At 41.8% G+C, this 27,531-nt stretch overlaps 3 protein-coding genes across 3 annotated transcripts in view; 1 reads left to right on the top strand and 2 right to left on the bottom strand.

Moving 5' to 3' along the window:
• The window catches only part of ttc7a (tetratricopeptide repeat domain 7A), a 69,181-nt gene extending 62,654 nt beyond the window's left edge, over positions 1-6,527 (top strand). The window contains exon 21 of the mRNA XM_082556388.1: positions 2,171-6,527. Within this exon, the coding sequence (XP_082412514.1) occupies positions 2,171-2,389 (219 nt within the window). The 3' untranslated portion in view covers positions 2,390-6,527. The remainder of the gene's footprint in view (positions 1-2,170) is intronic.
• Positions 6,528-12,468: 5,941 nt separating this feature from the next.
• stpg4 (sperm-tail PG-rich repeat containing 4) lies at positions 12,469-20,878 on the bottom strand. Its single transcript, XM_082557648.1, has 9 exons — positions 20,648-20,878; positions 20,089-20,207; positions 19,887-19,943; positions 19,259-19,513; positions 17,515-17,579; positions 17,188-17,233; positions 14,747-14,851; positions 13,422-13,476; positions 12,469-12,921 (listed from the first exon to the last, which is right to left on the bottom strand). The coding sequence occupies exons 2-9, from the start codon at positions 20,116-20,118 to the stop codon at positions 12,878-12,880; spliced, it is 657 nt and encodes a 218-aa protein (XP_082413774.1). The 5' UTR covers positions 20,119-20,207; positions 20,648-20,878; the 3' UTR covers positions 12,469-12,877.
• Positions 20,879-22,913: 2,035 nt separating this feature from the next.
• Positions 22,914-26,956, bottom strand: calm2a (calmodulin 2a (phosphorylase kinase, delta)). Its single transcript, XM_082557743.1, has 6 exons — positions 26,826-26,956; positions 25,934-25,964; positions 24,781-24,924; positions 24,571-24,677; positions 24,353-24,488; positions 22,914-24,185 (listed from the first exon to the last, which is right to left on the bottom strand). The coding sequence occupies exons 1-6, from the start codon at positions 26,826-26,828 to the stop codon at positions 24,157-24,159; spliced, it is 450 nt and encodes a 149-aa protein (XP_082413869.1). The 5' UTR covers positions 26,829-26,956; the 3' UTR covers positions 22,914-24,156.
• Between the last annotated feature and the right edge of the window lie 575 nt (positions 26,957-27,531).

Genomic DNA, 27,531 nt, shown 5'->3' with positions numbered 1-27,531 from the left:
TCTGCGTTGGCAAATCATCTGCAGGAAGAGCAAGTAACTCGCATCTACTTAAAGGATCCCTTCAGGCCGTCTCTCTCGCTAACCCTAAGCCCACTATCAGTTTTCATCAGCGTATGTGTGCGCTTGTGCACGTGTTACTGTGTGCACACTAACATACTGCATCATCTTTCTGCAGAAGGTCGCTCCTAATCTCATCATTTGTGGATTTTCTCCCTTCAGCTGTACAATCCCAGCTGAATACATTTTTGTTTTTTGTCATCCTGACTCGTCTGCAGGACAGCAGGCATTCTAATCCAAGATTTGGGTTTTTAGCAAAAAGCCACCATCTGCTAGCTTGATCTTATCATGCCATAAAGCGTTTTGATGGTAGACATTTTGAGTAAAAACATAATATGAGCAACTAGGTACTAAAATTAAATGTAAAATCTCCATTCTGTGAAGAGTATGCCAAAGGTCATCTTTTATCCTCCAACTTTTTGAAAGTGATTATTATTCAGTTTTAATGTGTCAAACCTAGCTATCTTAAAATAAAAATGTAAATAAGTTTACTCGTTAGCAATGTTCCCTCTAAGCTGCTCACGTGCGCAATTGCGCACTGTTGGCACGGTCTCTGCGCACAGAAAATCTGCGTTGTGCACAAAAAAAAACTAACCTGAAATGAAATTAAAATTAATACTTCAACAATCATGTTTTGCAGTGTTAGTCAGTAAGTGACTGGCTGCTCCCATATGGGATTAGAACAATGCCACCTTATCCCATAGTTCAGCCGACGCGTATATACGCAGCCAATCAACGTCATTGACAGGCTATGACAGCGTCCTTATGTGCCGACACCGGTGTTTTAGTTAGCAAAGCGGCGTGGCTGATGTGGAGTGAAGCCACGTTAATGACAACGTGTACAACCATTGGAGATGTGAGCAGGACAGACGGAACAACTGACGGAAAAAGTGTGGACTTTATACCAGTTTTTAAATTGTGTTGATAGGCCACGTAAAACCAGAGTTGTGATAAAAATATGCAATGTTTGGTTTTCTTCCTGAATACTGTCGTTGTTTATATTTACTGCGGGAAGAAACGGTAAAAACGGCGTTTTATAAGCAAAAAGGCCTGTGAGCAAAAACACCCCCCCCCCCCCCCGTCCCCGCCTTTCCTATTGGTCCAAAAAAGTACCATGTCGACCAATCAAAAAATGGTATGGCAACGTGGCATCTTGTTGTTAAGAAACGGGGGGAAGTTTTAGGAGTGACGGCGGTGTTTTGAGATGTGAGAGATTCGAGACGTTTAGCACAAATCTTGTGTAGTTAGTGTGTAGTGTAGTCAATAGTTTTGTTGTGTGTGTCAGAACAACGAGGCGACTGCTGAATGTTACAGGTGTTACAGCAGTGATACATCTCCTGCTGTCAGGCCTGCAGGTATCAGGCTGTTGTTCTCCTTTATCTCATAGTGGACAGAAATTATGTTTTGGAGTGGCACAAATAATTTGTGTGGCATCAGATTTGATGCAGAACAGCTGATTGTTCTGTAAATAGTTTGAAATGTTTATTTTAAAAAACCGCCTTGGCTGCATTTAGAAAAATAGCTGCAAAAACTTTGTTGTTTGCCAAACTGAGTTACTTTTTTGAAGAAGTAACTATATAATTAATTGCCCAACATTGGTCATCATATACTGTATTTTGCAGACAGAGAGTTACAGGACTCTCTCCCAGACCACAGACTCATACTCATAATACAAGTCAGAGCTTTATAAAAAAAAAATTATAAAAAAAAAGTAAGTTGTGTTTTTACTTCCAATAGTGTTAACATACTACACAGTTCATGAACAAGATTTATTTATTAATTTTTATTGTAAGTGGGCTAAAGCAGTTAATTAAAAGTAGTCTAACATAAATGTAAGTGCACACGTCTGATGTCGCTCACATTGGTCAAAGGGATCGCTCAGGGAGTTTGTGTGTTCGCTCAGACACGTGAAAAATTAGAGGGAACATTGCTCGTTAGTTACTTTTTTCCCCAAAGGTTTTAGAAAAATCCAGTTTTTGTTTTCTAAGCAGGACACTTCTTTCTGTGCATAGAGAGTTTTAAGGTTTTGAAAACAACTTATGAAGTGTGACATTAATGCACGTAAATGTAAAACAATTTTTTCCTGCACCTCTCCATCATTCTGTTCATTTAGGGCCGTCTGCTGGTGAAAACTGGGCGTGTCCACCTAGGCGAGAAGGTTCTGCGTGATGCGGTTCAGATCCACAGCACCTCCCACGAAGCGTGGAGTGGACTGGGTGAAGCTCTTCAGTCTCGGGATTGCAACCAGGCCCCCGACTGTTTCTTGACAGCCCTGGAGTTGGAGGCCTCCAGTCCCGTCCGTCCCTTCACTGTCATCCCCAGAGAGCTCTGAGATGACGGCCTTGCAGTAGCATGGAGGTTTGGGTTGGGGTGAAGATTTTGGCTAAAATGTAATGATGAGCTGACGAAAAGACAATGGAAACATGAGCTTTAAATCAAAAGTTAGTTTTGGGTATTGGGTCTGTTTTCTTGCTGTTGGGGAGAACAGACTGGTATCACTCATGTATTTACAATATTTGAAGACAAAATAAAATAAAATAGTATCTATTTCCCCAACTAGTTGGCAAGTGGTTGCTGTAAGTGGCTGGTGGTTGCAAGCATCTAATTTGTTTCAAAGAGGTAAATTATGCAGCATGGAAGACCTTGATTTGACTGATTTGGTTGCTACCAGGTTGCCACAGTCAGGTTTGTAGTTTGAAAACTTGTCTGCAAACACTTGCCGAGTGGAAGTGAAACTGAAAAGTTCAACACAAACAGAAGATCGAGACTGCCCGAAGTCGAAGTAAAAGTTGTGTCTTTCATGCAAATTACAAACAACCCGGACAAGATAATGATGACAATCAGGTTTTTGGTGCAGCAGCCTCCAGCAGCCACTTGCCAACTGGGGCTTTGCAGGACTATGTTAATTATCAATTGTGGGAAAAGTAAGACTTTTTTCAACCAAAAGAAAAAACCAAGTTGACCAAGTAAGTGCACTTGGTCTGGAGAATTCCCAGTTAACCAAAAAAAAAAAAAAAAAGAAAGACCTCCAGCATAACCAGTCTCAGGAAGGGTGCTTCCATCCCTGTGTGCTGCAGTGTGCTGCAGGTCACTAAATTGAAGATATAAGTTTTCATTTTCTGAAAAATATTTATTTTGCTGTTTTGGACTGAACTAGGTGAGCTGTCTCCTCGTGTTTCATATTTTTCTTAAGCGTGACTTCAGGTTTAAGGGACAGAGGTTTGAGTGGTATTTATTTACTCATCTAACTCTAAGTTTGTTTTCCAAAATTTTAGCCATTCCTTCATCAAGTATATTTTAAAGAACAAACCGTTTAACAAATCACTTTTACCTCAACTTGAAAAAGTAATTAATCTCAGCAACTTTCTTTGTTTCTTTGATAATCCAATTGTTCAGTCTGACGTCACTAGCCGTGTCTGGGCCTAAACTCCGCTGCAGGTCCATATATCAAACGATCACTGTGGCATTACTGAGAGTTGAAAAACTGTCTAAAGTCTTTCATCTTTAATAAAATGATCAGCGTTCTGCTCTACCAGGTGTAACAATTGAGTTTAACATCCAGGCATCCATGAAAACGGAATTTATGACATTTAACGGAGTTAGAAGTTAGCAGGGAGTTAGCTCTCTAGCTTCTATCTAAATACAATATAGCATGTCCTGACTGCGGGGTTTTGGAAACAAATTAAAACGTACAGCTCTGCTATCACTTCCAGCATAAATGAAGACAGAAAACTAAACAGCAGTGACGTTTGTAGGGTTACTGAAGTTGGGCTAGCTGGTATATAATGATGTGCTACGTGACCACTAGCGACTTAGCTAGGTTAGCATAATATAAACAAGCTAACTTTTTTTCCCACTCGATAAAAGTTAACGTGAGTGTTCTCGGTGGTCAGGAACAAATGTAATCGCATGGCAGGATGCTGTAAAAGGACCAAACTTCAGCCAGGAGAACAACTGAGATAATCCATCCACAATACGAGGTTAGTCATTCATATACTGCTGCATGGGCTGTGCTGTAGTTATTACATCCTAAGGTTTAAAAACTGAGCTTAAATAAATGATTAGTGGTAATAAAAGCCGAGGGAGGTCAACAGGGATCACTGACTGTTTTAGGAGCTTTTTGAGATCAAATAGAAGAAAATACATAACATTAAACATGTTAACAACACAAAAGCCATATTAAACGCAGACTACTTTAGGCCCGGAAGTAGGATTCGTCGCATCATCACTGAACAACCGGATTATCAGTTTAATAGCTCCATAGTGTTAGAAGCTAGCAATGTGAACATTGCTAGCTTCTAACACCACCAATTGTATTAATGCAGTTTGTGCGGATAAAGAAAGAGAGGGCTTTAGGTCTTTGCATATAAAAAACGGCTGTATAGAAAGTTAATATTTTAGCATAAGTAGCGTTCTGTTGTAAATCGCCTATGGAGTCTATGGAGGGATATTTTTAATGATCGCAATCACCGGGTTCATAAATTCAGAGATGTGCCAGTTACATCTTGACATAAAAAGCATGTTGTTGTGTTCTGATACATGTGGCAGTGCAGATAGGTGGATATTGTACATGCTGTTTATCACAGCAGCAGCTCCACTTCATTATTATTTGGACCTTTGATGTATTTTTGATGATGGCCTTGACTGGTGTAGCTTTTTATGCAGGCACAAACACTCCCTCCTGCTCATCTTCAAAAGAACCAGCATGAACACGTCATTCCATATGGCATCATTATATGTGTGTACATGATGTATTTTAATACATGTGTATCTGCTCCCTCTGAATGATCCCTCTGGGATGTTAGCAATCTTCTGTTTGTACGGTACAGTAGGCCCTCATCCATGCACATATGCATGGGTGTGTGTGTGTGTGTTTTGGGGGGTGGGGGTGGGGGGGTGCTTGACTCATCTGTTCATAATGCCGTCCATTATAAACAACAATGGCTTTTAAAAATCACTGCTGGATTTTGTATCTTCACCTGCCTTGTCACTTGTGACTAATGGGCATCACTTCCGAGTGCCTAACCACATAAATGTGAGCAGTGGGACTGGGCTGCTGGCTTATGTAATACTGCCAGCACAGTTTTCTGCCTCCAAACTCCCTCCTCCTTTCCCTCCCTCTTTCTATTGCTCTCTCTTGCTCTCTCTCGCTCCCGCTAACCCTCTATGTCTCTTGCCCTCTCCCAGCTTGGCTGATGTGATGTGATGTGGCTTCGTTGCCTAGCAGCCATCCCCTTGTTTGAGTAACTGGGGAAGTGGAGAGAGATCTGGTCCTCTGAACAGCATACATATACAGTGGGAAGACACAAACAGTCACTACACACACATACACACAGATGCACGACGTGTGGTTTTACAAGTTTGACAGTGTCTGTTTGATGTCTGCTGCTACCATGTGAGGAATGAACCAGCTATAATCAATGTCTCGGGCTGGTGTAAATTGATTTGTGTTATGGGAAGAGTCCCTGGCTTTGCTTTTAGAGAAAAAAAAAGCCGTCTGTTCTTCTCCCTCCCTGCAGCGTTGCAAGCACCAATCTCTACCTTCCCTGTATTCTTTTTTTTTTTTAAAGAACCGCCCACGCCCCGATCGCTCTTGGCATGAAAATCCCTCATTCATCAATACTTCGATTTTTGGACATGGAGGTTATCTATCACTATCGCCTCTTTTCTGCCATCGGAATAGTCTATTTTTACTCTTTCTCCCTCCTCACTCACCGACTCTCCCTTGTTCCGTCCTCTCCTCATTAGCACCATGTGAGACACCTACACAGGGGCTTCGGGAGATGAATGGTCTAATCCTCAAGGGGAAGGAGTGAAGTATTACATGGTGCACAAAGATACACACATACTCTGACAATGAGAGACATGCGATGAAGTCATTTTGAGGTACAGCACAAGTATATATGCTTAAACATATAGTATACACACACATGTACACACATTCATACTTACACTGTCACTGTGATGCCACCCATGCACATCACTCTGGTGTCACTTTCATACCTGAGCAACACACCCTCCACACCTCATGATAAACAAACGTACATGAACCGCGGTGACCGTTTTGGGGGAGGTTTCTATGCAAGCGTGGTATTCAGGTCATCAACGTGGATGCCAACCCGGCAGGGGCACATAGAGGGCACGGGCTGGGCGGTGCTGCTGCTGCGGGGCGCCAACAAGGAAACTGTAAACCATCACTGTGATGACCAAACAAGGCTGGGGAGTCATGGATGGGTGAGGGGTGTGATGGAGGTTATAAGGATCAGATGTGGTTTCATAATCTCATTTATTAATAAAATGACAGATGCGTCGGAGTTGATCCCCAAGGGGAAAATGTGTTCGAGCATTTTCAGTGTTCACGCGTTGACATAAGAATGTATTCAAAATGCTGTAAAAATCATTTGTAAAATAAAAATGAAAATGTTTTGATGATTGAGATGAATTTTCAGTTAAAAAACACTAACAAAAAACCTCAAATGTTTGCCTGTAGTTTTACTATGAGTTACACTATGGTGCTGTTAATAGCTTCAAATTAGCATCTGCCTGAATCAATATACTTTTGGCTATAATGAAAATGTATCATCATAAAATCCACAAGTGTCATTTTCAAAGGTTGGCTAAAAGGCAAGGCAAGTTTATTTGTATAGCACAATTCCACAACAAGGTGATTCAAAGTGCTTTACAGAGACATTAGAAACACAAACAAATAAAAATCATGATTTAAAATTGATTAAAACAAGCAAACAAACAAACTAACTAATTAACAAACAAACAAACAAACAAAACAGTATATAAAATCAAAACAGATAAAATCAGAACAGTAGATAAAATCAGTAGTTAAAATGTAAGTTTTGAAATTTAAGCTTAAAGTGTGGATTTGGTGCTTTATTCAAATGCAGCTGAGAACAGGTGAGTCTTCAACCTGGATTTAAATAAACTGAGTGTTTCAGCTGATCTGAGGCTTTCTGGGAGTTTGTTCCAGATATAAGGAGCATAAAAGCTGAATGCAGCTTCTCCGTGTCTGGTTCTGACTCTGGGAACTGATAAAAGACCGGATCCAGATGACCTGAGGGATCTGGAAGGTTCATACTGGGTCAGGAGGTCACTGATGTATTTTGGTCCTAAACCATTCAGAGCTTTATAGACCAGCATCAGAACTTTAAAGTCTATCCTCTGACGGACAGGCAGCCAGTGTAAAGACCTCAGAGCTGGACTGATGTGGTCCACTTTTTTGGACTTAGTGAGGTCTTAAAAGACATATCTAACATATCTAACATTTTTTCTCATGACTGCGTGCTTTCTGCAGACTTACTGTACTAGCTAGTAGGCAGTTAGCTTGACCTAGCATAAAGTTTAAGCTAATAGAGGAAAAGGATTTTTTTTTCTAAAGGTAAGTAAATCTGTTTACTGTAACTTCAAAAGGTCGATATTTAACACAATGTGTAAAGTCCAAAGTTGTGGAATTTATGCCATTTTTTTTAATAATGCAAAATAGATTTTTGTACTAAGCTATGCTAGCCTTAAATTTACATTTAACAAACAGATATCAGAGCTATATTTACTTTAGTGCCATTCCACAATTCTGACTCTTATGTTACAATTCCCAGTGTTACAGCCTGACAAAAAGTGTTTACAGGTTGGTATACAAGACATTTTTGCCACTGCTGATAGACGGATGCCAACACTGTTAGCTAGCTATGGATACAAGTTGCTAACCTTTCTAGTATTATTAACTTAGCCCTCCACCTTCCTGTGTGAATAAGGTCAGTTGTAGCTCTGAAAGAATCTACATGCACCATCTAAAATCCTTTGCCAGACACTAGAATATCTGATATACCTGCTTATTGATATAAAATAGGTGTTATATTACTCTCACATTGTTGCCACCCTGCTGCCAGCCTAATATTTTGGACATGCTCTGGCACTCATTTTTATGAGGCTGAAATTTTCAAGCAAGCAGGCCCAATAACGCCACAGTAAACAGCAGCCTGGCCAGCAGTTTGTTGTCTTCCATCAATCGCCAGATCCAAAACTTGATAGCCCTCCAGCGCTGTTGGTCCACGTTCCACACACTGTGCGCCAGCGCCAGCACCATTACCCACTTATACAATGACCCCCTTGTTCACTAACAGTTGCTCATTGGAGCTGATTAAATTTTTAAATGTCATTTAATAGAAGTGTAATGTACCTCCTTTGTGTCTGTCAGCAGCTTGAGATGGGCGGTGAAAGGATACCTAGTTAACCTCCCGGTGTGTCGGACCGCCTGCTAAATTCCTTGGTCGTCACCCTTAGTGTAGGGCTGTAGTGTTGAAAGTGAATGAGCCTGAAGCCCTCTGAACATAAACCTGCAAATCTCTTTGTCTATCCCCACTCCTGGTGTTTCAAGGTGATGTGTTATACAGATGGAGCAAGATGGAGCTAGTACTGCAGGGCCATTTTAACTCAACGCAATGTCAGTGAAAACAATGGCTGCACTGTTCAAGGGTTTATTTGTTTGGAGAACTTTAGCTGGGACTTAACAAACCAATAAGAAGTCCCACACCAGTGCTGGATTAGAGTATTTTTAAGTAACCTCACATTCTTTGAAAATTCCAGTGGTCTGCCTTCGTCATCGCTCCGAAGCTGGGTCACATTTTCTCAGCATGTTGTTTAGTGTTAGCTGTTAATTTGACATCCTCAACTCTGGCCCAACGGTGGAGCTGAGTAGCACGGTCAAATCTTGCTGTAAGCTGCCAAAAACACAGATTTATTCCAGACGTTCAGTGATGCGCTGCATTGCTTCCTGAATGGCGACCGGATCTCATTAAGCTGTTCCCAGAAAGAGGAGTCAATGTTTGGGCTGCTTGTACGACTTACCCTGGCACCAGATGTTCTTGTACCCATTAAATGAGAGAATTCCACTGTGCCAGCGCAACTGAAATCATGCTTAAAACACATTTGCCGCCACATGAAAAACTAGCAGAGGTAAGAAACAAAAAGAAGGACAATGTGTTACTTTGATGTTTGTACTCATCATAGATTAAGAAAAATTGATATGTTGGATTATGTTGATTCCCCACGGAGCCTTTAAGAAATGAGTGTGTGTGCACGTGCTCGCAGGTTTGCGCATCAGTTTGCAAAGCGCATTTTTAAAAAGCAAAAGATCACAAGCGCGTGTGCATTCGCTGCATTGCATGGATGTGCAAGTGTTTATTTTAATGCACCGTGCATCTACGAGGGTGAGCTTGATTGACAACAGAGGAGCGGGTGCCTGGCCGTGCCTGTGGTCAAGGCAGGCTGTGGGAGGTGGAGGGTGTTAAGTCATCAGTATGAGGCATATGTCAGAGATCAGTGCTGTACTGCGGAGATCATTTAGATGAGAAGGGAGGAAGGGCACCAGGGATTGACGGAGTCAGAGATTACTGGCGGCTTGGTGCCTTGACCGCAGGCCATTCTGGCTGTTTGTTACACACAAACACGCACACATATCTCTCCTACTGTATCTTCCTTGCAAGTGCTGACTGTGGAGATCCAGCTCTCCAGAGAGTGTATGCAAAGCCCCGTGTTAATAAGATTGCCTTCCACTCTGAGTGGTAGTGTATCCTCTTTTGTCTCTGGAATAATGACAGGGGGAATAAGAGACTGGCCCTTCAACCTCATCAAGCTTTTAAGTGTCAGCAACTGAAGGAAAACAGAGTGTGTGTGTGTGTGTGTGTGTGTGGGAGGGCTTTAACTGTTAATCTAAGTAGATGTGCTATGATAGTGCTGCACAAGACTTCCATGACCACCGTCCCAAATAGTCATGTCAAGACCGTGGCTCAGGGGGTTGGGAATCGCATCTGTAACCGGAAGGTCGCCGGTTCGATCCCTGGGCTCTCTGTCCTGGTCATTGTGTCCTTGGGCAAGACACTTTACCCTACTTGCCTACTGGTGTTGGCCAGAGGGGCCGATGGCGCGATATGGCAGCCTTGCTTCTGTCAGTCTGCCCCAGGTCAGCTGTGGCTACAACTGTAGCTGCCTCCACCAGTGTATGAATGTGAGATTGAATAGTGGTATTGTAAAGCGCTTTGGGTGCCTAGAAAAGCGCTATATAAATCCAATCCATTATTATTATAAAAGATTCAGCCGGATGCCTCAGAAGTAGTTTGTAACCTCTTCCACAGCAGCTGGCTGAATTGTCAGTGGTGTTTTTTGTTACCTCGCAGATGTTTATTGTCTGCTTGGAATGATAATGTGAAAAATCACTGTGGAAATCCTCCATTTTAACATACTGAACCAGACCTAGTGAATTAGTCCCACTTCATGGATTACAGCAGTGAAAGATGCATTTAAATGGGTGTTTTTCTAGAATCATTCGGTCGTTCGGTAAAACAATAAGCTGTAAATGCAACGCTTAGATACAATCAGCTGTACTAAATTGAAATTGTAAGTTCAATTCAATTCAGTTTTATTTGCAAAGAGCAAATTCCCTGAATGAGCTCTGTATTGTAAAATAAAGACTCTACAATATTAGAGAGGAAATCCCAACAAGTACACGACCACTTATGAGCAAGCACTTAGTGACAGTGGGAAGGAAAAACTTCCTTTTAACAGGAAGAAACCTCCAGCAGATCGAGGCTCAGGCAGCATCAGCCATCTGCCGTGACCAGTTGGTAAAAACAGGGATACCTATGAAACTCTAGTTGTCTGGACCAGCGGTCCCCAACCTTTTTTGCGCTACGGACCCGTTTATGTCCGATAATATTTTGGACTGGCCTATAAGGTGTTGTGGATAAATACAACAAAATAAAAACAGTACCGGTACCCCCCCCCCCCCCCCCCCAAAAAAAAAAAAAGATGTGTTCATAATACACGGGAAAAGACACAGGGAAACCGAGTTAATGATAAAAACTATTTAAAAAAAAACAATAAAAACCCTGAAAACCATACATTTCACACCCGAGCCTTAACTCTCGTGGCCCGGTACCAAACGGTTCATGCACTGGTACCAGTCCGTGGCCCGGGGGTTGGAGACCGCTGGTATAGTTGGTCTCCAATGACTCTCCGTAGTCTCTTTTTACCTGCTGAAAGTTTCCCTGTGAATACATCAGCCAGATAAATAGCTTGTAAGTCTGCTGTTTGGGCCTACACATAAGAACGAAGCAAAGGGCTGAAAAGCCCTAAAATATTTCACACAGATGAAGGAAGATGCGATTGCGTGATTACAAAAATCCATTTGATCCCCCATGAATATGAAGAGTATAGGTGAGTGCAGCTTCAGTGTTCAACTAGCAAAGAGATTAGGGTATGCTTTTTTTAAAGTGAGGTAGCTACTGGTGCTCAAACACTTGATGGGAAATTTACAGATTCTGGCCGATTTTCTTTTCTGTGAATCAGCTTTAACATAACTGTTCTTCGTCCTTACAATATTACTGTATGCGTTGGACTCAGTGTTGGTCAAGTTACTTGAAAAAACTAATCAGTAACTAATTACTGTAATCCCGTTACTTTACTGATTACTTATTTTCAAAAGTAATTAATTACTTAGTTACTTGGTTACTTTTTAAAAACACGATTTACAAACTGAATAGGTAATAAAGAAATAGATCTTTCAGCCCAATTCTACTTTTTCTGCATAACCCCATCCATCCATCCATCCATCCATCCATCCATCCATTCGCTTCCGCTTATCCTTTTCAGGGTCGCGGGGGGCGCTGGAGCCTATCCCAGCTGTCAAAATGTAATCAAATGGAAACATCTCTTTTTAAAACTTTAAATCCGTTAAATTTATGTATCAAGCAAAAATTTAATTATATGCAACATTGTCTGACTGGAAGAAATTTGTTTAAACCTATTTTCTGCACATTCCAGCACATAAAAGAAAATATTTTTTTTGTGTTTACACTCACTCTTTCAAATAGATGTAAGTGAAACACAGCAGAAAATAAATAAAATCAAAGACTCAGCGGTCCTGTTGCTCTATTTTCACCTGTAAAGCAGGAGTAGGGTAGGCAGAGGTTTACCCTGATGCAGGTGTGCCGCGGCGGTCAGTTGAAGAATCCGCGAGTTTCTCTGTGAATTTCCCATTACGTCGTTGCGCACTCGGTGCTTGCTTGGAAGTTTAGGGGTCCTTTTCGCTGTAAAAGAAGTTTTCTTCCCACGCACAACGGACGCTAATGTTTTTGTCACTTTTTATGGAATCAAACTCAAAGTAAGGTCAGTACTTCCACGCTTTAAACGCTGCACGCTCATACTCTCTCCCACACTTGATATATGATCCACTGTTGATCTGCACACAGCTGTTGTCACAAACGTCGCACTCGCTTACGTCACTGTCGTGAGACATTCTCGCAAAAAAAATCACGGTTTTAGTAACGCAGTAACGCAGCGTTCCTACGGGAAAGTAACGGTAATCTAATTACCGTTCTTGCAATAGTAATCCCTTACATTACTCGTTACTTGAAAAAAGTAATCAGATTACGCGTTACTGCCCATCTCTGGTTGTACTTAACACAACACTCAAATACTTAATAAAGTGGGCTTTAATCCCTGGATCTCATTAACAGAGTCTGGCTGGGACGAAGAGCTGAGTACACCTCAGTTCCCTCAACAACTCTACAATAAAGCAGTGCATGCATGCTCAGCAAAAGTCCTGTCTGGGTAAATAACAGTGTCCAGATTCCTAACAGTAACAGCTTGTTTGTTATATCTGTGCCTATCCCATATTGCATTGTAATCTACAACAGCATTATGTTCACTTAGAGGCGATTCCTATCTGCGCCGCTCTCCGTGTCCCAAGCTTGTTTGTTTCGTTGAAAGAAAGAGCGAGTATGTGGAGTAGGTAGCGATAAGAATAGCTGTTTTATTGTGTGCCACTGCCTTGGCCTCTAATACCGAATGTGTTATCTGAGGGTGCAGCATGCCACACTAAGCTATGTGCATGTGACGCATGGCTGAGCAGCATTCCTCCTCCTGAGTGCATCGCAGGGCAGAGATAGTAGGAAGGCAAAGGCAGCCTGACTGCCAACAGAGAGGGAAAGAGGAGCGAGAGAGGGAAGAGAGATGAAGGGAGGGCGCAATACCGGGAACATGTAGTTAAGTGGAATGAAGTACCCTTTGTTGTAGATAAGATCATTCTGCTTCCCTGGCCGGCGTCACTAAAGCAATTTGAGCACGACGAATGTAGCTGATTATGTTGTTGGCAGACCACAAAATCCCTCACTGACATGCAGATAAACGTTGCTCCAAGTAATAAAAGACCAAAGGTTTCCCCTCTTTCATGCAGCCATGATTTTACTTTTATCTTATATTTAAAACACTGGATTATGTGACTTCACTCTGTAAGTTGAAACAATGACTAAATGCAGGGATGCTTGTATCGTGGAAAATTAAGACGGCTCCTTAACATCTTTGTGCAAACGACTTCCTGAAAGGATCATAGGCCCCCGGTCCTGGAGTGTTCTGTGAAATACACAAGTAACTGTAATTACTTTTCAATTTATAATATATTGTCAGTTTGTAGCTTTCTAGTATGAATTCAAATAATTCTAAATGCTGTAACCTTTGATTGCTAACAAACAGGAGACTGCAACCAAAGAAACAAACAAAGTGTAAGCAATATGGGGTCTAAGCTTCAACACATCTCAGTATTTAATATCCAAGTACTCCAAACACTACAGGAAGAAGGGAACGCCATTCATTCAGAAGATATCCCCTCAGTTGGTGTTTGGTGCAGAGCGGTTTCTATCACATCCATTTAAAAATTACCCATGAGTGTTCAGCTGAAAGCCTAATCATACAATTCACACCATTAGCTTTCTTATAAGATCGTTCAGTGAGACTCTACGGCCCATGGACGGAGGCATTGTCTTCCTGAAAGAGAGCACTCCATCGGAATGGAAATGTTCACAGTATATAGATTATAAATTAGAACAACTTTGTATTGATCCGCAATACAAAAGGCATGTCTGTGAGAATCGTAATGTATGGATGTTACTACAGGTTGAACCCTAATGTATCTGTAATAATTTATAGACTACATCTACTCTGCTGAAACAATCTGATAGAAATAGTTGCTCTTTTATTCTATATTCTGCTCTATGCATACTGTTACAATGGTCCATACTTATATGCAATAAATAAATATGGTCAATGTTTCAAATAATGAGAATACCTGCGAGCCAAAACTGTGCAATGCATTAAATTGTCGGCCATATTTCCTAAATGCAGCTGTTATTTTAGGCACTTTCCTTACTGAAACACTAACCAGTTGATCACTATTGACTAAATATCCTGCCATCTGTGCCTCAACCCTCTATTGAAGTCATTTAGGACTTTTCCTCCTGCAGTCTTATGCAAAATTAGAATCATCCGCGCCTGCTAGACTCATTGTTTTGCTTTGCATCTGCTTTCTCTTTTAATCTGTCTCCAGTCCGTGTTATCCGTGCCCCATTAAATAAATTCGGTGTGTGTTTGATTTCTTTATCTGTTACATAATCTTGTGATGTTATATTTTATTTACAGGAGTTATCTAAATCCCGTTTAATAACTAATCCCTTTAAAATCAGATGAATTTCCATTAAAAGCATGTAAAAATATGATCATCATTGAAACAAATTGAAAAAGCACCTAATAACATAAAAATGTTCTAATGCAGCTAATGTAAAATACGAAGTCTTAAATTAGTAATTACGGCATGTAGAAAAACACAAGAAATGTAAATAAGACTCACTGAGTGCACACCGTGTAGCCGCGGCAACGTGGATTTGAAACAGGAAGTGATGGCTTTAGCTGGTTTGGTCTGTGGGTTGTAGTGGCATGGAGCAGGGCCATCTTTCTGAAGGAAATAGCAAGAAAATATTGATGTGTCTAGCTCTGTGATTAACCTCCAGGGTGCTTACCCACCAAGCTTAGAGCAAAATTGTCGAAGACTAAATAGAAGATGAAGATGTAGCACCAAGATGGCCAAAATGCTCCAGAACAAGAAGCTTCACCAACTAAAGGTTGATATCAGCCATTTCTATCTTTTATATACAGTTCACAGGTTCATGGTGCACTACTATTGCACACCATGTCCTCTATCATTTTTAATTCCTTGGCTCTTTGATGTTTGCTCATGAAAACCTGTTGTTGTCCCAGTCTGATACTCAGTGATCTGAAGGATGTGCTAACCATGTACACCACTTCTATTTCGAGGTCTTACATTTAAGACATACAATATATCAATTCAGTCCTGACTTTTTAACCTTTGCCAGCAGATGTGTGGTACACAGATTAGCAGCGCGGTCACTGGTTCAAGCCCTGACTGGAGCCTCTCTGCGTGGCGTTTGGATGTCCTACCTGTACTTGTGTGGGTTTCCTCTTCTTCCCACATTCTAAAGACATGTTAGGTTAACTGGTGAGTGTATATGAGATAAAGTGTATGGAATAAAGCACAGTATGAACTTATGGCATTAGTCACACGTGTCTTGGCTAAAGAGCTTTGAGTGGTCGCTACAACAAGACAAGCACTTATATAAATATCAGCGCATTTCATCACAGGTACATTCAAGGCTAGTTTCTGTCAGAACTCGGTCAGTCCTTCTTCCTCTCTGTGCCTTTCACTTCTCCTTTCCCGTTACCCACTAACACACATACTGGTCATCACCAGCGGCGTGCCATGCAGAAATAGCATCACCCCTCCTCCGCTCTCCTCCCCAGACATAAGACTGTCGTCCTGTCCCTGAACACAGGACGGGCCTTTTATTTTCCATCCCTCCTTGATTCTGACAGAAGAAGACAGGATAGTGCTTTTTTCCCCTCTACCCTTCTCCTTGCAGCAGTGGCTACTACCATTACATGCCATTTGATTCCAGTTGCCAGCTCACTTGATCCTCGGTACCCTGCCTGCCAGCACCTCGGCACGCCTGCCTCATGCTAACAGAGGTGCTAATGCAGGTGTATTTCATGGGAGTCATCAGGCAGCTGTGAAACTCTTGTGCATGTGTGTTTGGGCCAAAGCACTTGGCATACTTTCCTGCTGCGGTACAGTGTGTAAGAAAGGCTCTCCTGGGCGACGTAGGTACCTGGCATATTCTGCAAATGTCTGTGAAACTTTTAAACTTTGACGTCTTTTTCCACCGGTGCCTTGATATTCATTAAAGTTTTAAACCTTTCTAAGATTAGGTGAAATCAAAAAAAGAAAGAAATATCTCTAAAAGATTTTCTTAAGGAAAGTTTTATAGAACTTTGCAGTTTTCAGTTGTGTAGTTGAAGGTATCACTACTTTATGGGAAAAGTACAAATGGAAAATAATAATAACTCCACCCACTGGGTAGATCTCAAATATGTTCAGCCGATTAGAAAAGACATGAGATTTCTTCCTCTGGGGGTCCTAAATGAATGCCACTGCCAGCTGTACAGTAGGCCACATTAACAGATAACAATAGAGAACATCCACATCAGAATATGTGCAATTTTTAAATGAATTCAGGTGAGTTTAAATCTCAAGGCTTAAATCTCAGGTAGTGCAGTTAAATCAAAAGAACAACATATAAATCTGAGACGCAAAATTTCACCAGAAAGGAGAAATTAAGTCAAATCAAGCTAAATAAGTAAATTAAATAAATATACTCCATGTAAGAAAGTCAGATTCGTGTTTTTCTGAGTTACAAGTGGAAAGAAATTTCACACCGACTTCTTCATCACATACCATTAAGACTCCTCAGCTTTGATATTCTAATGTTTCCCACATGCAGCTGCTTAACCTTTGACAAAAAAATCTTGTCTCTGAGTTGCTTTGACACCAGCGATGGCAGAAAACTGCTCCCAGCTCTGTAGTAATAACACCCTCGGGATTTCTTAGCGCCTTTCCTTCTCTGTCAACACTCAGCAGCTGCCAGCGCAGCTCAAATATCCATCGGCTACCAGCACCGACGCTGCAATTTGAACCAAAGCTGACTGGTCAACCAGAGCAGTGCCATAACAGGCCTTCAAATGGGGGAAAACGATACAGTCAGAGCGCCCTGGGATCGGTTTTCTTCAACCCTTGCGGTTGTCATAACTGCCTTGTGCACATTAGGTCATAGCTTGTAATCAAAACCTATTGAAAGTGTATTGTAAGGAAACTTTTTGTGGACAATGGAAAGACTGAATGGTGTTAATAATTGGTCCTGGCGATCAGATCCTACTTACAGGCAGAAAGCTGATCCGCTGCACAGTCGAGCGAAACATCACATGCCTACGAGAACAGGAGATAAGAGAAGGAAGGGGGCAAAAGAGCAAATAACAATAAGGAGAAAAAGTGAGAGAAGAAATGGATAAGGAAGTTTGTGAATGACGGCAGAGGAAAGGAGAGAGCAACCTGGTGATTGCTCCTCCATCTTTGAGCTGCATGGAGGTGAGAGAGGGAACCAGAAAGCCGGATGAGGAGGAAGGATTTCGCGATCAAGGGATGATTCATGGCTTGTCTGCGCCGCTGTGATCTGAAAGTTAAAGAGTGGCTGTTTGTCGAGCGCTTACTTGCAGGGAATCTTCTCCACTGGTCTCGCTGTCACATTGTAGTCACATGGCGAAGTGTTTATGTGCTGGCAGAAGGAGAATAAGAAGATAAAGATGTTTTTTTTAATATATACACCAAAGTATCACCCTGAGTTAGTTTTTGTTTTTTGAGGGGGGCACCTATTGTGCTTTAAGTAAAGTATGGATGATAGCTGGTTACATCCAAACAGACTTCCACAACGGAGCAGTGAATAAATATTGCTGAAGTAAATTACACCCCTAGGCTAGTGAAAGCAGAAGTCTATCATTCAAAAGTTTCTGCTCATAATGACTTCAGTCTCTATGGGGAGGTTCCCAGGTTTGACTCCAGGGCCTGAAATCTATACCTGCTAAACTTTACTGTTAGTATATGTGGCTGTAAAATAAAAGATTTTTCTCTTTTTTATTGTTTTAACAAATAACCATTTACTCTTCCACGCATCAATAACCTTGACTTGCTGTATTTATTTTTAGTTGCATAAGAGCCAGATTAGTTTGATCATATTTTCTTGTGCTGTGTGGCACAAAGTGAATTCAGCTATGTGAAGGAAAACGTTTCCACTGGACTATATGCAGTGCTATGGAAAGCTAAGTAAAGCCTTGCTGTTTCTATTGGATTTAATGGGGCTGGTAATGTGGTCTAATGTCTAATCAGATGCATTTGATTGATTGATCATTAGCAAACGCAAGCATTTCTAGTTTGCTCGTCTGGAGCATTCATGTGTGTGTTAACTGCAAATTCAGGGTCAGACCGTACAATGCACAGAGAAACTGCAAAAAACAAAGGGTTGTCAAGCTAATATGTCTTGTTTTAAGTAAAAAAAAAATGCCAATGAAACCAGTGAAACTTCTCCAGTTTTTCTCTAGTTTCAAAATTCACTGTTTGAAACAAGTTCCTTCGACTCACTGAAATGTTGCCCTGTAGCTGATTGTGTCTTCTTTTAAGTGTAATGAGATAATTTTGACTAGAAAATAAGACAAATATATTTGGTAAGATTTTGAGTTTTTGTAGTGTAGTGGACAGCGCTGTGTTTGGCAAATCCACACAGAACATATCAGCACAAACACCTGATACCAAGTGTCAAGGACAATGGTGGAGGGCTGGTTATTTGGGCTTGTTTTGCAGCCACGGGACCTGGGAACCTTGTACTCATTGAGTCAGCCATGAACTCCTCTGTAGAGTGTTCTGCAGTCAAATGTGAGGCCCTCTGTCCAACAGCTCAACATTGGCCCAAACTGAGTCATGCAACAGGACAATGATCCTAAACACAGCAGCAAATCCGCAACAGGATGCGTTAAAATGTCTCAGAGTCTAAACTGAAATGCTGTGGCAGGACCTTTAGAAAGCTGTGTATAAACTAATGCCTTTAAGAAACTGATAGTCGTAAAGAAGCTCCCCACCTTGATTTGTTGACATCATACTGGGTTATTTAAGCTATCTCAGTGATTAAATGTTAAGTATAACTTCTTCACGCTAAAAGAAAGGGGAACAATTTAGAGGTGCACCTTGTTTTACCGGTTAGTAGGTAGTTACTGGAGCCACCTAATATTGAACTGGGCTGTACCTGACCCACAATGTAAACCTTTGTTAACTCAAGAAAAGAAGCTTCATACTCAGCAGCAACTGGTTGGTTACACATGGCTTCTGTCTCAAGTGAAAGCAAAACTAGAAAGCAAAAACTATGAAAACTTTCAAAAAGGATCAGTAAATGAGTCTCAGTGCTACCTTGTCTCTAATTCCAAGGGTGAAAATGTCGGGTCGGGGGCAGTTCTTGAAAGAGTAGGAAGCCTGGTGCATCAGGACTTCCTGGGTGGAGTCTGTATATTCATACGCTCCAGGCAGCAGCAGATCCCCCTTACGCACACCCAGGGTCTGAGTTTTTCTGCCCACACCTTTGAAGCCGTAAGTTTTTTTCACAGGGTTCAGGTCAGCCTCCTCAACGAAGTCTCGGACGTGGTAGGTTCCCGGGATGGGTGTGTCCTGGAAGAGTGGGAGCATGGGGAATCTCTGACCCACGTTTCTTAATTTCATAACTATTTTACAACAGTTCAAAGTCTGACATTTTGGAACAATGCAAGAGCAATGCTGCAGTAAGTTCATGGATGGGTGACCTCATGAGAGACAGCTGTTGAATTCCACTGAAGATGCCAATTTCACTCAATTTCCAGCAACCAGAATGATCGAAATCATTGATTAGTTGAAGGTTAATATTAATGTCATTATTTTCTAATGCCTGTCGTTGTGATGTGTCATTTTACTCATGCATGTAAGTGGCATGTGGGTTTTGGGCTGTGCTGAAGCACACACTTGGTTTCAGAGAGTCCGTGAAACCAAACAGCAGTGCGACACCTACTCTCAGTGCTCCCAGCCACCAGCTCCCCCGGCCACACAGCTCCACCGTGTCATCACCCTGCAGATAGGGACGAGGCACAGGTCACACCAGACTGCTTCTGCTATGATGACATCGCTATGCCAACGATGTGTTGATTCGTCTCCCACCTTGTCCTCATGAAACCACACACAGAGTTATGAGGGTTTTAAAGATAAAGCCTCACCTTATCTGTCCTGTGACCACTCCGGGACATGTCACCGGCTTCAGAGGCGACTTTGTTTCATCGTCCTGCGCCGCGCTCGCTGTCGTTCACTATCTGCTTAGTGGGAGATCCAGTGACACCTGACCACCATTAAAACAGGGATCGTTACTATAGCAGCAACTCCACTATCGATCAATTTTTCAACAAGCTGGCCTCGCAAGGGGAGCTAAATTTAGATTGGCTAGTTTGGCTGAGAGTAAGACACATCGGTGAGTCAGCACCGAGTTGCTGTAGGTGCTGCAGGTGGTTATGTGGTTGTCACTGTCTGCATCCCATCCATCCATCCATCATCTTTCATTGTCCAGTTTCCATAATCATAGGGATGGCAGTATTCAACATGTGATATATGGAGGAATACTGTCAATTTAATAAGAATACACAGAAAACAAAGCAAGACTGCATCTCTTCTTCATCACTGTCTGCAGGAAAACTGTGTGTGTGTGTGTGTGTGTGTGTGTGTGTGTGTGTGTGTGTGTGTGTGTGTGTGTGTGTGTGTGTGTGTGTGTGCAAACGCTCACACCTGAGATCGTACTCCAGGATGAACTCTTCTTCCCTCTTTATTTCAGTACAGCAAAATTCAAGACCGCCAGCTGAAGCGAAAATCTCACTCTGGGAACAGAAAGCGCTACACTCGGCCCGGTTGCCAGGCTACATGCAGCACATGGCTGGAAGGAGCCAAGAATTCATGCTTCCGCTGCTTGTCAAGGAAGTCTCATGTGACACCACAGCGCACTAGGAGACATACACACATCTTCACCCTGACTCCCTCATGTACAGTCATCTCCAGTTCGGACAAGGCATGAATGCAGGAGACAGCTTCAGCCTAGTGTCGCATGTGCAGCGTAATTAACAACTTTTTTTATAAGCAGGCTGCGATGACACTTCATCTGTGAGGGTAATTTTTTTTCTTTTTTAAAAAAAAGTCTTGTGATAATTGGTTTTAACACGATCAGAGTTTCTTGTGTGATCGATTCACACCTGAAATCGCCGTGGTGTTCCTTTTCGTTCTGTGCCTTGGAACTGCAGCTGGTGCCGCGTGAAAGCAAGAACCCACTCATTTGTGTCACTGCACATGACACGAGATGAAGCAGAGTCAGATCGGGGGGTAGTGCAGTTACCTTTTCTGTGTGCTAGCTGTTACCTCGGTGCATTTTGTAATGCTCTAAATGTTTAAATGTGCTTCCACAAGGGAGCTCTGAGTATGCATGATTGGCCAAGCCACAAACAACTGCAGCCTGCACTGCTCCCGGGGGGGTGGAGGTCAGACCCTTCACATAACTTCACACATAAGACAAGTTTCATCCGGTTCAGCATTATGATAAAAGCTACAACACCACACTTGGTGGATGTTCATTCAACTTTTACAGCAAATGAACAAATCACCAGTACAGTGCTGTGCAAAAGTCTCGAGTCTTAATATTTTGCTGAGAAAATGAGAAATAGGTGCAAATTTAAATAGAAATTCAATGTATGAGGCAAAAAAAAAGACTTTGTACAATTCTAATTAGCTTGAAATTCAATATGACCACCTTTGTTGTTTAACTGTAGACACTCAGTGCTGTACCTTCCTCCTGACATCTTCCACACATGTTGATGATGATTTGAACCAGAGATTCTACATTTGGATTCATCACTCCATGAGACCTGTTGCTTCTGATTTTCAGTCTAGTTATTGTGTAATTTGGTGATGCAGCCTTTTCCCCGTTACCTTTCCTTGAGAATGATCTTCCGACAGCCACCCACTCCACTGAGGGTATTTCTGATGAGGCCTCAGTGAAACATAGATGGATCAACCAAAGCACCAGACACAGGTCTCAGGTCTGTGTCAAGTCTTTGCCGGGTTTCTATTTCCTAAGGAAGTGACTTTCAGATCCTCGCCACATGCTATTGATTTTGAAAGCTGCCACTTCTTCCGTCCCCGACTTGTCTAGGTTTCTCAGTTTTTCAAGGACACACTTCACACTGTCAACAAGTTTTCAGCTTGTTGGTGCAAAATAGCTACTTTATGCCTGTCAAACATATCTTTGACATTTTTCATAGATTAAAAGTACAAGTCTGGATCATTGGATGTAAAATACAAATATATAAGGAGCGGTTCCAGACATTTGTTCAGTACCATATGACACAAAAATACTTGTACTAAATATTCAGGCTTTCAGGTACATGCATCCAGCAAACTCAGTTAAATTATTTTGATTCGTCATAGATATGGTTGGAATAAAATCAAGAACAAGATCATCCCTAGTAATGAAAAATTAAATTGTACGTTTGGGTTTTTTAGCTTAGTTTTCTGACCTGACACTTTCCCATCTACCTGTATGTGTTACTTTTATAACCTTCATTATAAAAGATTGGGACCTGATCCAAATTTTAGACAGCTGAGAACACCCAGCATCTTCTGTCAGTCTTTGGATTCCCTACTTGAATAGGTCGTCTGATCATCCTATCATTTAACCTGTCAGCGCTCCTGTTTGGAACATGTTTCCTTTCAGTCACCCAGTTGCAGCAGCTCATTAAGGTATGCACACTGTTTTAAAATGTATTTGCATATTTTGATTTGTGCAGATATTTGTATTAGAAATGCAAATTACAAGGTGATTCCTTGATCCCTACCACCAGTGGATTCAACAACAATAAACTTAGCTGTATGCAACATCACATTTACTGCAACGCTGCAAAAGCCAGATGCACATCGTCAAAGTGCGGTGATTGCATCCCCCCTCCCAAAATGGGCTGCAAAAAAAAAAAAAAAAAAACAGCAAACAAATGTCACACGGGAGGCAGCACAGAGGTCCACAATAGAGCTTTATTTTGTCATTCATCAAAATAACAAACTTAGTATCTCTGCAAGCTACTGTAACAAACTCATCAGAAATAAAACAGAAAATAAGAGTCCCACACAGGTACACCTATTTACACCATGGTTTCTGATACATGTTCAGTCACCCACATCTTATGATTGGGGGCAAATGCCACGCAAGACATGAGGCAGTCAGGTCCTACATGGTGCTGTGCTGGCTCTAACACACGGCCTATGCAGTCAGATGGGCGAGCTGGACAGTACAAGGCTAATCTAATTTCGAGTACCATTGTGTGTACTTCAAAATAGAAGCCTTTGATCCCACTCAGTGCTTTTATTTTAATGACAATGCACATCTGATGTGAGCTTTTCTGAACATTAAGAGGCATTGGCTGATGCTCCTCAGTGCTGTGGGGAGGGGGGTTAACAGGGGGACTTAATTGGTAAACATCTCATGTATTCCAAGCAACAAGAAGAGAAAAAGAAAAAAACCAAACCTATCAAAACTGGAGCATCCTGTCTTCAATACAAAATGGGAATTATTACAGGGTATACAAACTCAACAATCCATAACCGAAAACAAGACAATTTTCAAATATGGGTAGATTGTAAATTTTATTGGAAAAAAAAATATACAACTTGGAATGGATTATTTGACCTGTGGTCATTTAAAAAAAAAAAAGAAAAGAAAAGAAAAAAAAAAAGAAGTAGTGAGTAAAACATTAAAAAGCATGGTAAAATTTGTGATTTTTCTGGTATATAGAACAGCAGATACAAAAAGAGTTTGTACGAGTACCTAGGAGATACACCCGTGTCATTTTTTTGCAGTAGTGCAATGCTGAGATTTCCATATATACTTTGTCCGTAGTCCATGCAGAGTTTCAACTTCTCTACATCGTTTCCATGCCAACAGTGTTGCCAAGTGACAACCAGCTGACAGGTTTCCAATGTCACCATGCGTGGAGGGGGCCCCGAGCACATAACAGGAAAATTCCAAGTTCTCCAGCTTCCAGGGGCCTCCACGGCATCTGGTTGTATGACCGTTCTGTCACTCCAAAACACCATGACAGCAAAAGAAAGGGACATGGGGACAAGAGCCTATGCAGTTTACATGCAGTTCCTTTGGACAGCAGAAGGGGCAGGGATGAATAGGGGCTATTAAGATTTTACAGATAAATTACACAAAGAAAAAAGGCAAATTATTTATATACGAAATCTGTACAAGGCCTTCACTTCGCCGTCATCATTTGTACGAACTCTGCAGGGTTGAAGAGGGGGGAAAAAAAAAAAAAAAAATTATAAAATTTTACATTTAAAATGTCAGCCCAAAATTTTTCCAAAAAAAAAAAAAAAAAAAAAAACAAAAACAAAAAACACACAAACAAAAACAACAACCCCCCCACTAATAGAGAACTATATACCAACCTTCATAGTTGACCTGTCCATCCCCATCAATGTCTGCTTCTCTGATCATTTCATCCACCTCTTCATCAGTCAACTTCTCACCAAGGTTTGTCATCACATGGCGCAGCTCAGCAGCACTGATGTAGCCATTCCCATCCTGAGAAATCAGGTCAGTCAGTGAGCTCCCCTTCTTACAAACTACAGTGCATATGTACACTAGAGCGGCTGGATGCATTTACCTTGTCAAAGACACGGAATGCTTCTCTGATCTCCTCCTCGCTGTCTGTGTCCTTCATCTTCCTGGCCATCATGGTAAGAAATTCTGGGAAGTCTATCGTTCCATTTCCTGAAGAAAAGAAGTTTTTAAGAAGCAGCACATTTGAGCTACTGACATCTAGCACAGTGACTGTAAACTGCTGGAAGCCTTTGAGGTTTGATCGAGTTCTCACCATCAGCATCCACTTCATTGATCATGTCCTGCAGTTCTGCCTCTGTGGGATTCTGGCCCAGAGAGCGCATGACTGTGCCCAGCTCTTTGGTTGTGATGGTGCCATCTCCATCCTTGTCAAAGAGTGAGAAGGCCTCCTTGAATTCTAGTTGCAACAAAGAGAGTTGGCTTTTTAGTGAGGGGAAAAAACAAAACAAAAACCACACCTGTAAAGCAATTGGCAACAACTGGCAAGACACCACAACATCATGTCAAAGCCCACTTTTAAGACCAAGCTCATAATTGTATCATTAAATGTCCATATAAATCAACTCCGAGATACTGATGAGACCCTCTTGAGTTCCAACTACAAGTTTCTGGCTAAACAAGAGCACCGACCGCGAGGCGGAGCAGCAGAGGGCAAAGTTGTGCTACATCAACGACAAATGACAGCCCCGTGCAGCTTTGGTGGAGCCCTGAGGGATGACGAACAATGACACACTCATCAAGCGTGATGAGGCCAACGGGAAATGTGTAGTGGCGTGCAGCAGCTTGTCAGTGTCAGGAAAACTATGAACCTGCCCTGCCATTTCCAGGGTCAAACACATAGGGCAACACCCCTTTTTTGTTCTGACAGAGAGGGCCTGCTGTGCACAGCGGGAATATCAACAGGGACCGATTTCCGTGGGACAAGCCGCAGGTCATGCGGGAAGGTATAAGGAAGCCACTAAATCGTATGAATCATCTTTATAGACTTTACAGGCCTGCATTATTTACATAACACCTTATTGTAGCATACCAGCGCACCAAGCCCAGTATACTACCACAAATGTTCTTGTAGCACTCCCATTTCATGAGCAAGTACCTCACACCATACGCAAGCATATAAAGGTGAGCACCAACAGCTCGCCAGAACGCACAGCTCTGTCAGATTACATCATTTATTACATGGCAACCATGAAAATGCAAAGTTTTCCATGAGGGAGTCCTTAAGCGCTCCAGTGCCAGTAAGCAACAGCGGTTTCTTTCATTCCAGTTTTATGACCAGCAGGCTGCTCTGTGGAACGCCTTAAAAGGCAAAAGTATAAATCCACTGCAATGGGATGCAAAGATCCATAAGGTAGGCCACTTGCAGTTATGAGGAAAAGTAGAAGATCAATGCAGCCATGTCTTACCAGCAATCTGCTCTTCTGTAAGTTGATCAGCCTGCAATATACACGAACAAAAAACAGCTTTTAGTATGCCAGACAAGAAAAATAAAAAATATACACACGCCTCGCGTTACACTTAACCCCCCCATGCTGGTTTACGTGGATTCTCTCAAATCTACAGCCGCGTTTTGGCACAGCTGCTACAGCTGACGAAAATTATGTTATTACAACAGCAATATTTAGTACTACCAGTAAATTTGCACAAAGGCATTTTCTTGACTGTAAGCCAACACTTTGTCCTACAGAAGAAGGAAAGAAAAAAAAAATCGCCACGCCATTGGCAATTGCGCGAAATATTGGAGCGATCTTCGAAGACCCCAAATTTGCGGTATAAAATTAATGTTGTACAATTTGGCGGTAAACGTTAGCTAGGCAGAGCCGCACTTAGCTAGCTACCATTACATGCCGGTTCATCAACTCAAGACAACGCCACACACGTTCAGCACAATGAGTGACTAATACAGCAAGTAATACCGCGTTTAGCAAATAGTCACAATACAGCTTACTCGGTTAAAGGATACTAGGCGGGACACTAGCTAGGACGCAGCTGAACTGCCATAAAAAGCAACGTTATTGGGACACTCGACGCACATGCACCATTTTAAGTGTAAATGCGTAAACGGTGCTCAACAGACGTTATACTTTCATTCAGACTAAACAGAAGCTTCCTCGGACGGGTTAGTTTTGCCTATCTACTGTAAAGAAGACGTTTACTCGGCTAGCAATGCGGTAGTTACAGCAGGCATTTTTGAGTTACGTTTTATTTCCGTTCATTCCGACCGGAAAAAAAAATAACGGGTTAGAGGTTTACGAACGGATCCAACCCGCAAATGAAAGCCAGTCTTATTTCCCTTACCATTTCGATGTAGATGTAGTGGCTGGTTCACGACAAATTCGTAATAACCCTAAGCCGAATAAGCTTTCAACACTCTCTATGAACACACTGACACAGAGGCAACTGGACTCGCCTTTAACGGCTATTCGAAACTCCTCCTCTTTTTTAATATCAATCCGCCAACTCGCCTCTTCTACAGGTCCCTAATTATTATTATTTTAAAAATCGTAATCGATATCTATACAGTAAGAACAAGAAACAAGTTAAACATTCATCTATGAATGCTGTGAAGGTTTCGGCTCTGATATTTATAATCACACCGCGTATCCCCTGCGGTCTACATAACGGCGGATTAATACTTTCTGCTACTACGTGATGGGGCACAAGCTGTAGCCGAAAGAAATCGCGCTTTCTGATTGGTTTGTTTGTACCTGCAATGCGTCACTCCCATGGTCTGCGCTGCCGCTGCATCTTATCCATAGACATCTCAGTCAGTGCCACAGGCACAGCAGACAAGCTTGTTGCATAGTGTGTATACATATGGGCAACGTCTTCAGAGAAGCACAATAACACAATTCTGATAAGTAATTAGCTACCAGTAAGAAAAATGATTACTTGTAAATGAGCTAGCACTGACCCAGTTTGTGCTTCTATTTATTCTATTACTGCAGTTTTCTCATTTCTGATTGCATTACTTATATTTTATTAGTGTGCTGATAGCCATGCT

The sequence above is a fragment of the Aulonocara stuartgranti genome (genome assembly GCF_965226115.1).
Source record: "Aulonocara stuartgranti genome assembly, chromosome: 13".
NCBI lineage: Eukaryota > Metazoa > Chordata > Actinopteri > Cichliformes > Cichlidae > Aulonocara > Aulonocara stuartgranti.
Note: the sequence above shows the minus strand (reverse complement) of the source record. Positions and strands in the feature narration are given on the sequence as shown.

Coding starts and splice junctions, on each gene's coding strand:
- stpg4 (XM_082557648.1), bottom strand. CDS start 20,118: ATGTCCCGGAGTGGTCACAGGACAGATAAG. Junction 19,944..20,088: donor GTGGTCACAGGACAGATAAG/GTGAGGCTTTAT, acceptor CCCTATCTGCAG/GGTGATGACACGGTGGAGCT. Junction 17,234..17,514: donor GTGGAGAAGATTCCCTGCAA/GTAAGCGCTCGA, acceptor CTGTTCTCGTAG/GCATGTGATGTTTCGCTCGA.
- calm2a (XM_082557743.1), bottom strand. Junction 24,925..25,933: donor TACAGAAGAGCAGATTGCTG/GTAAGACATGGC, acceptor TGTTGCAACTAG/AATTCAAGGAGGCCTTCTCA. Junction 24,186..24,352: donor TGGACAGGTCAACTATGAAG/GTTGGTATATAG, acceptor TCAACCCTGCAG/AGTTCGTACAAATGATGACG.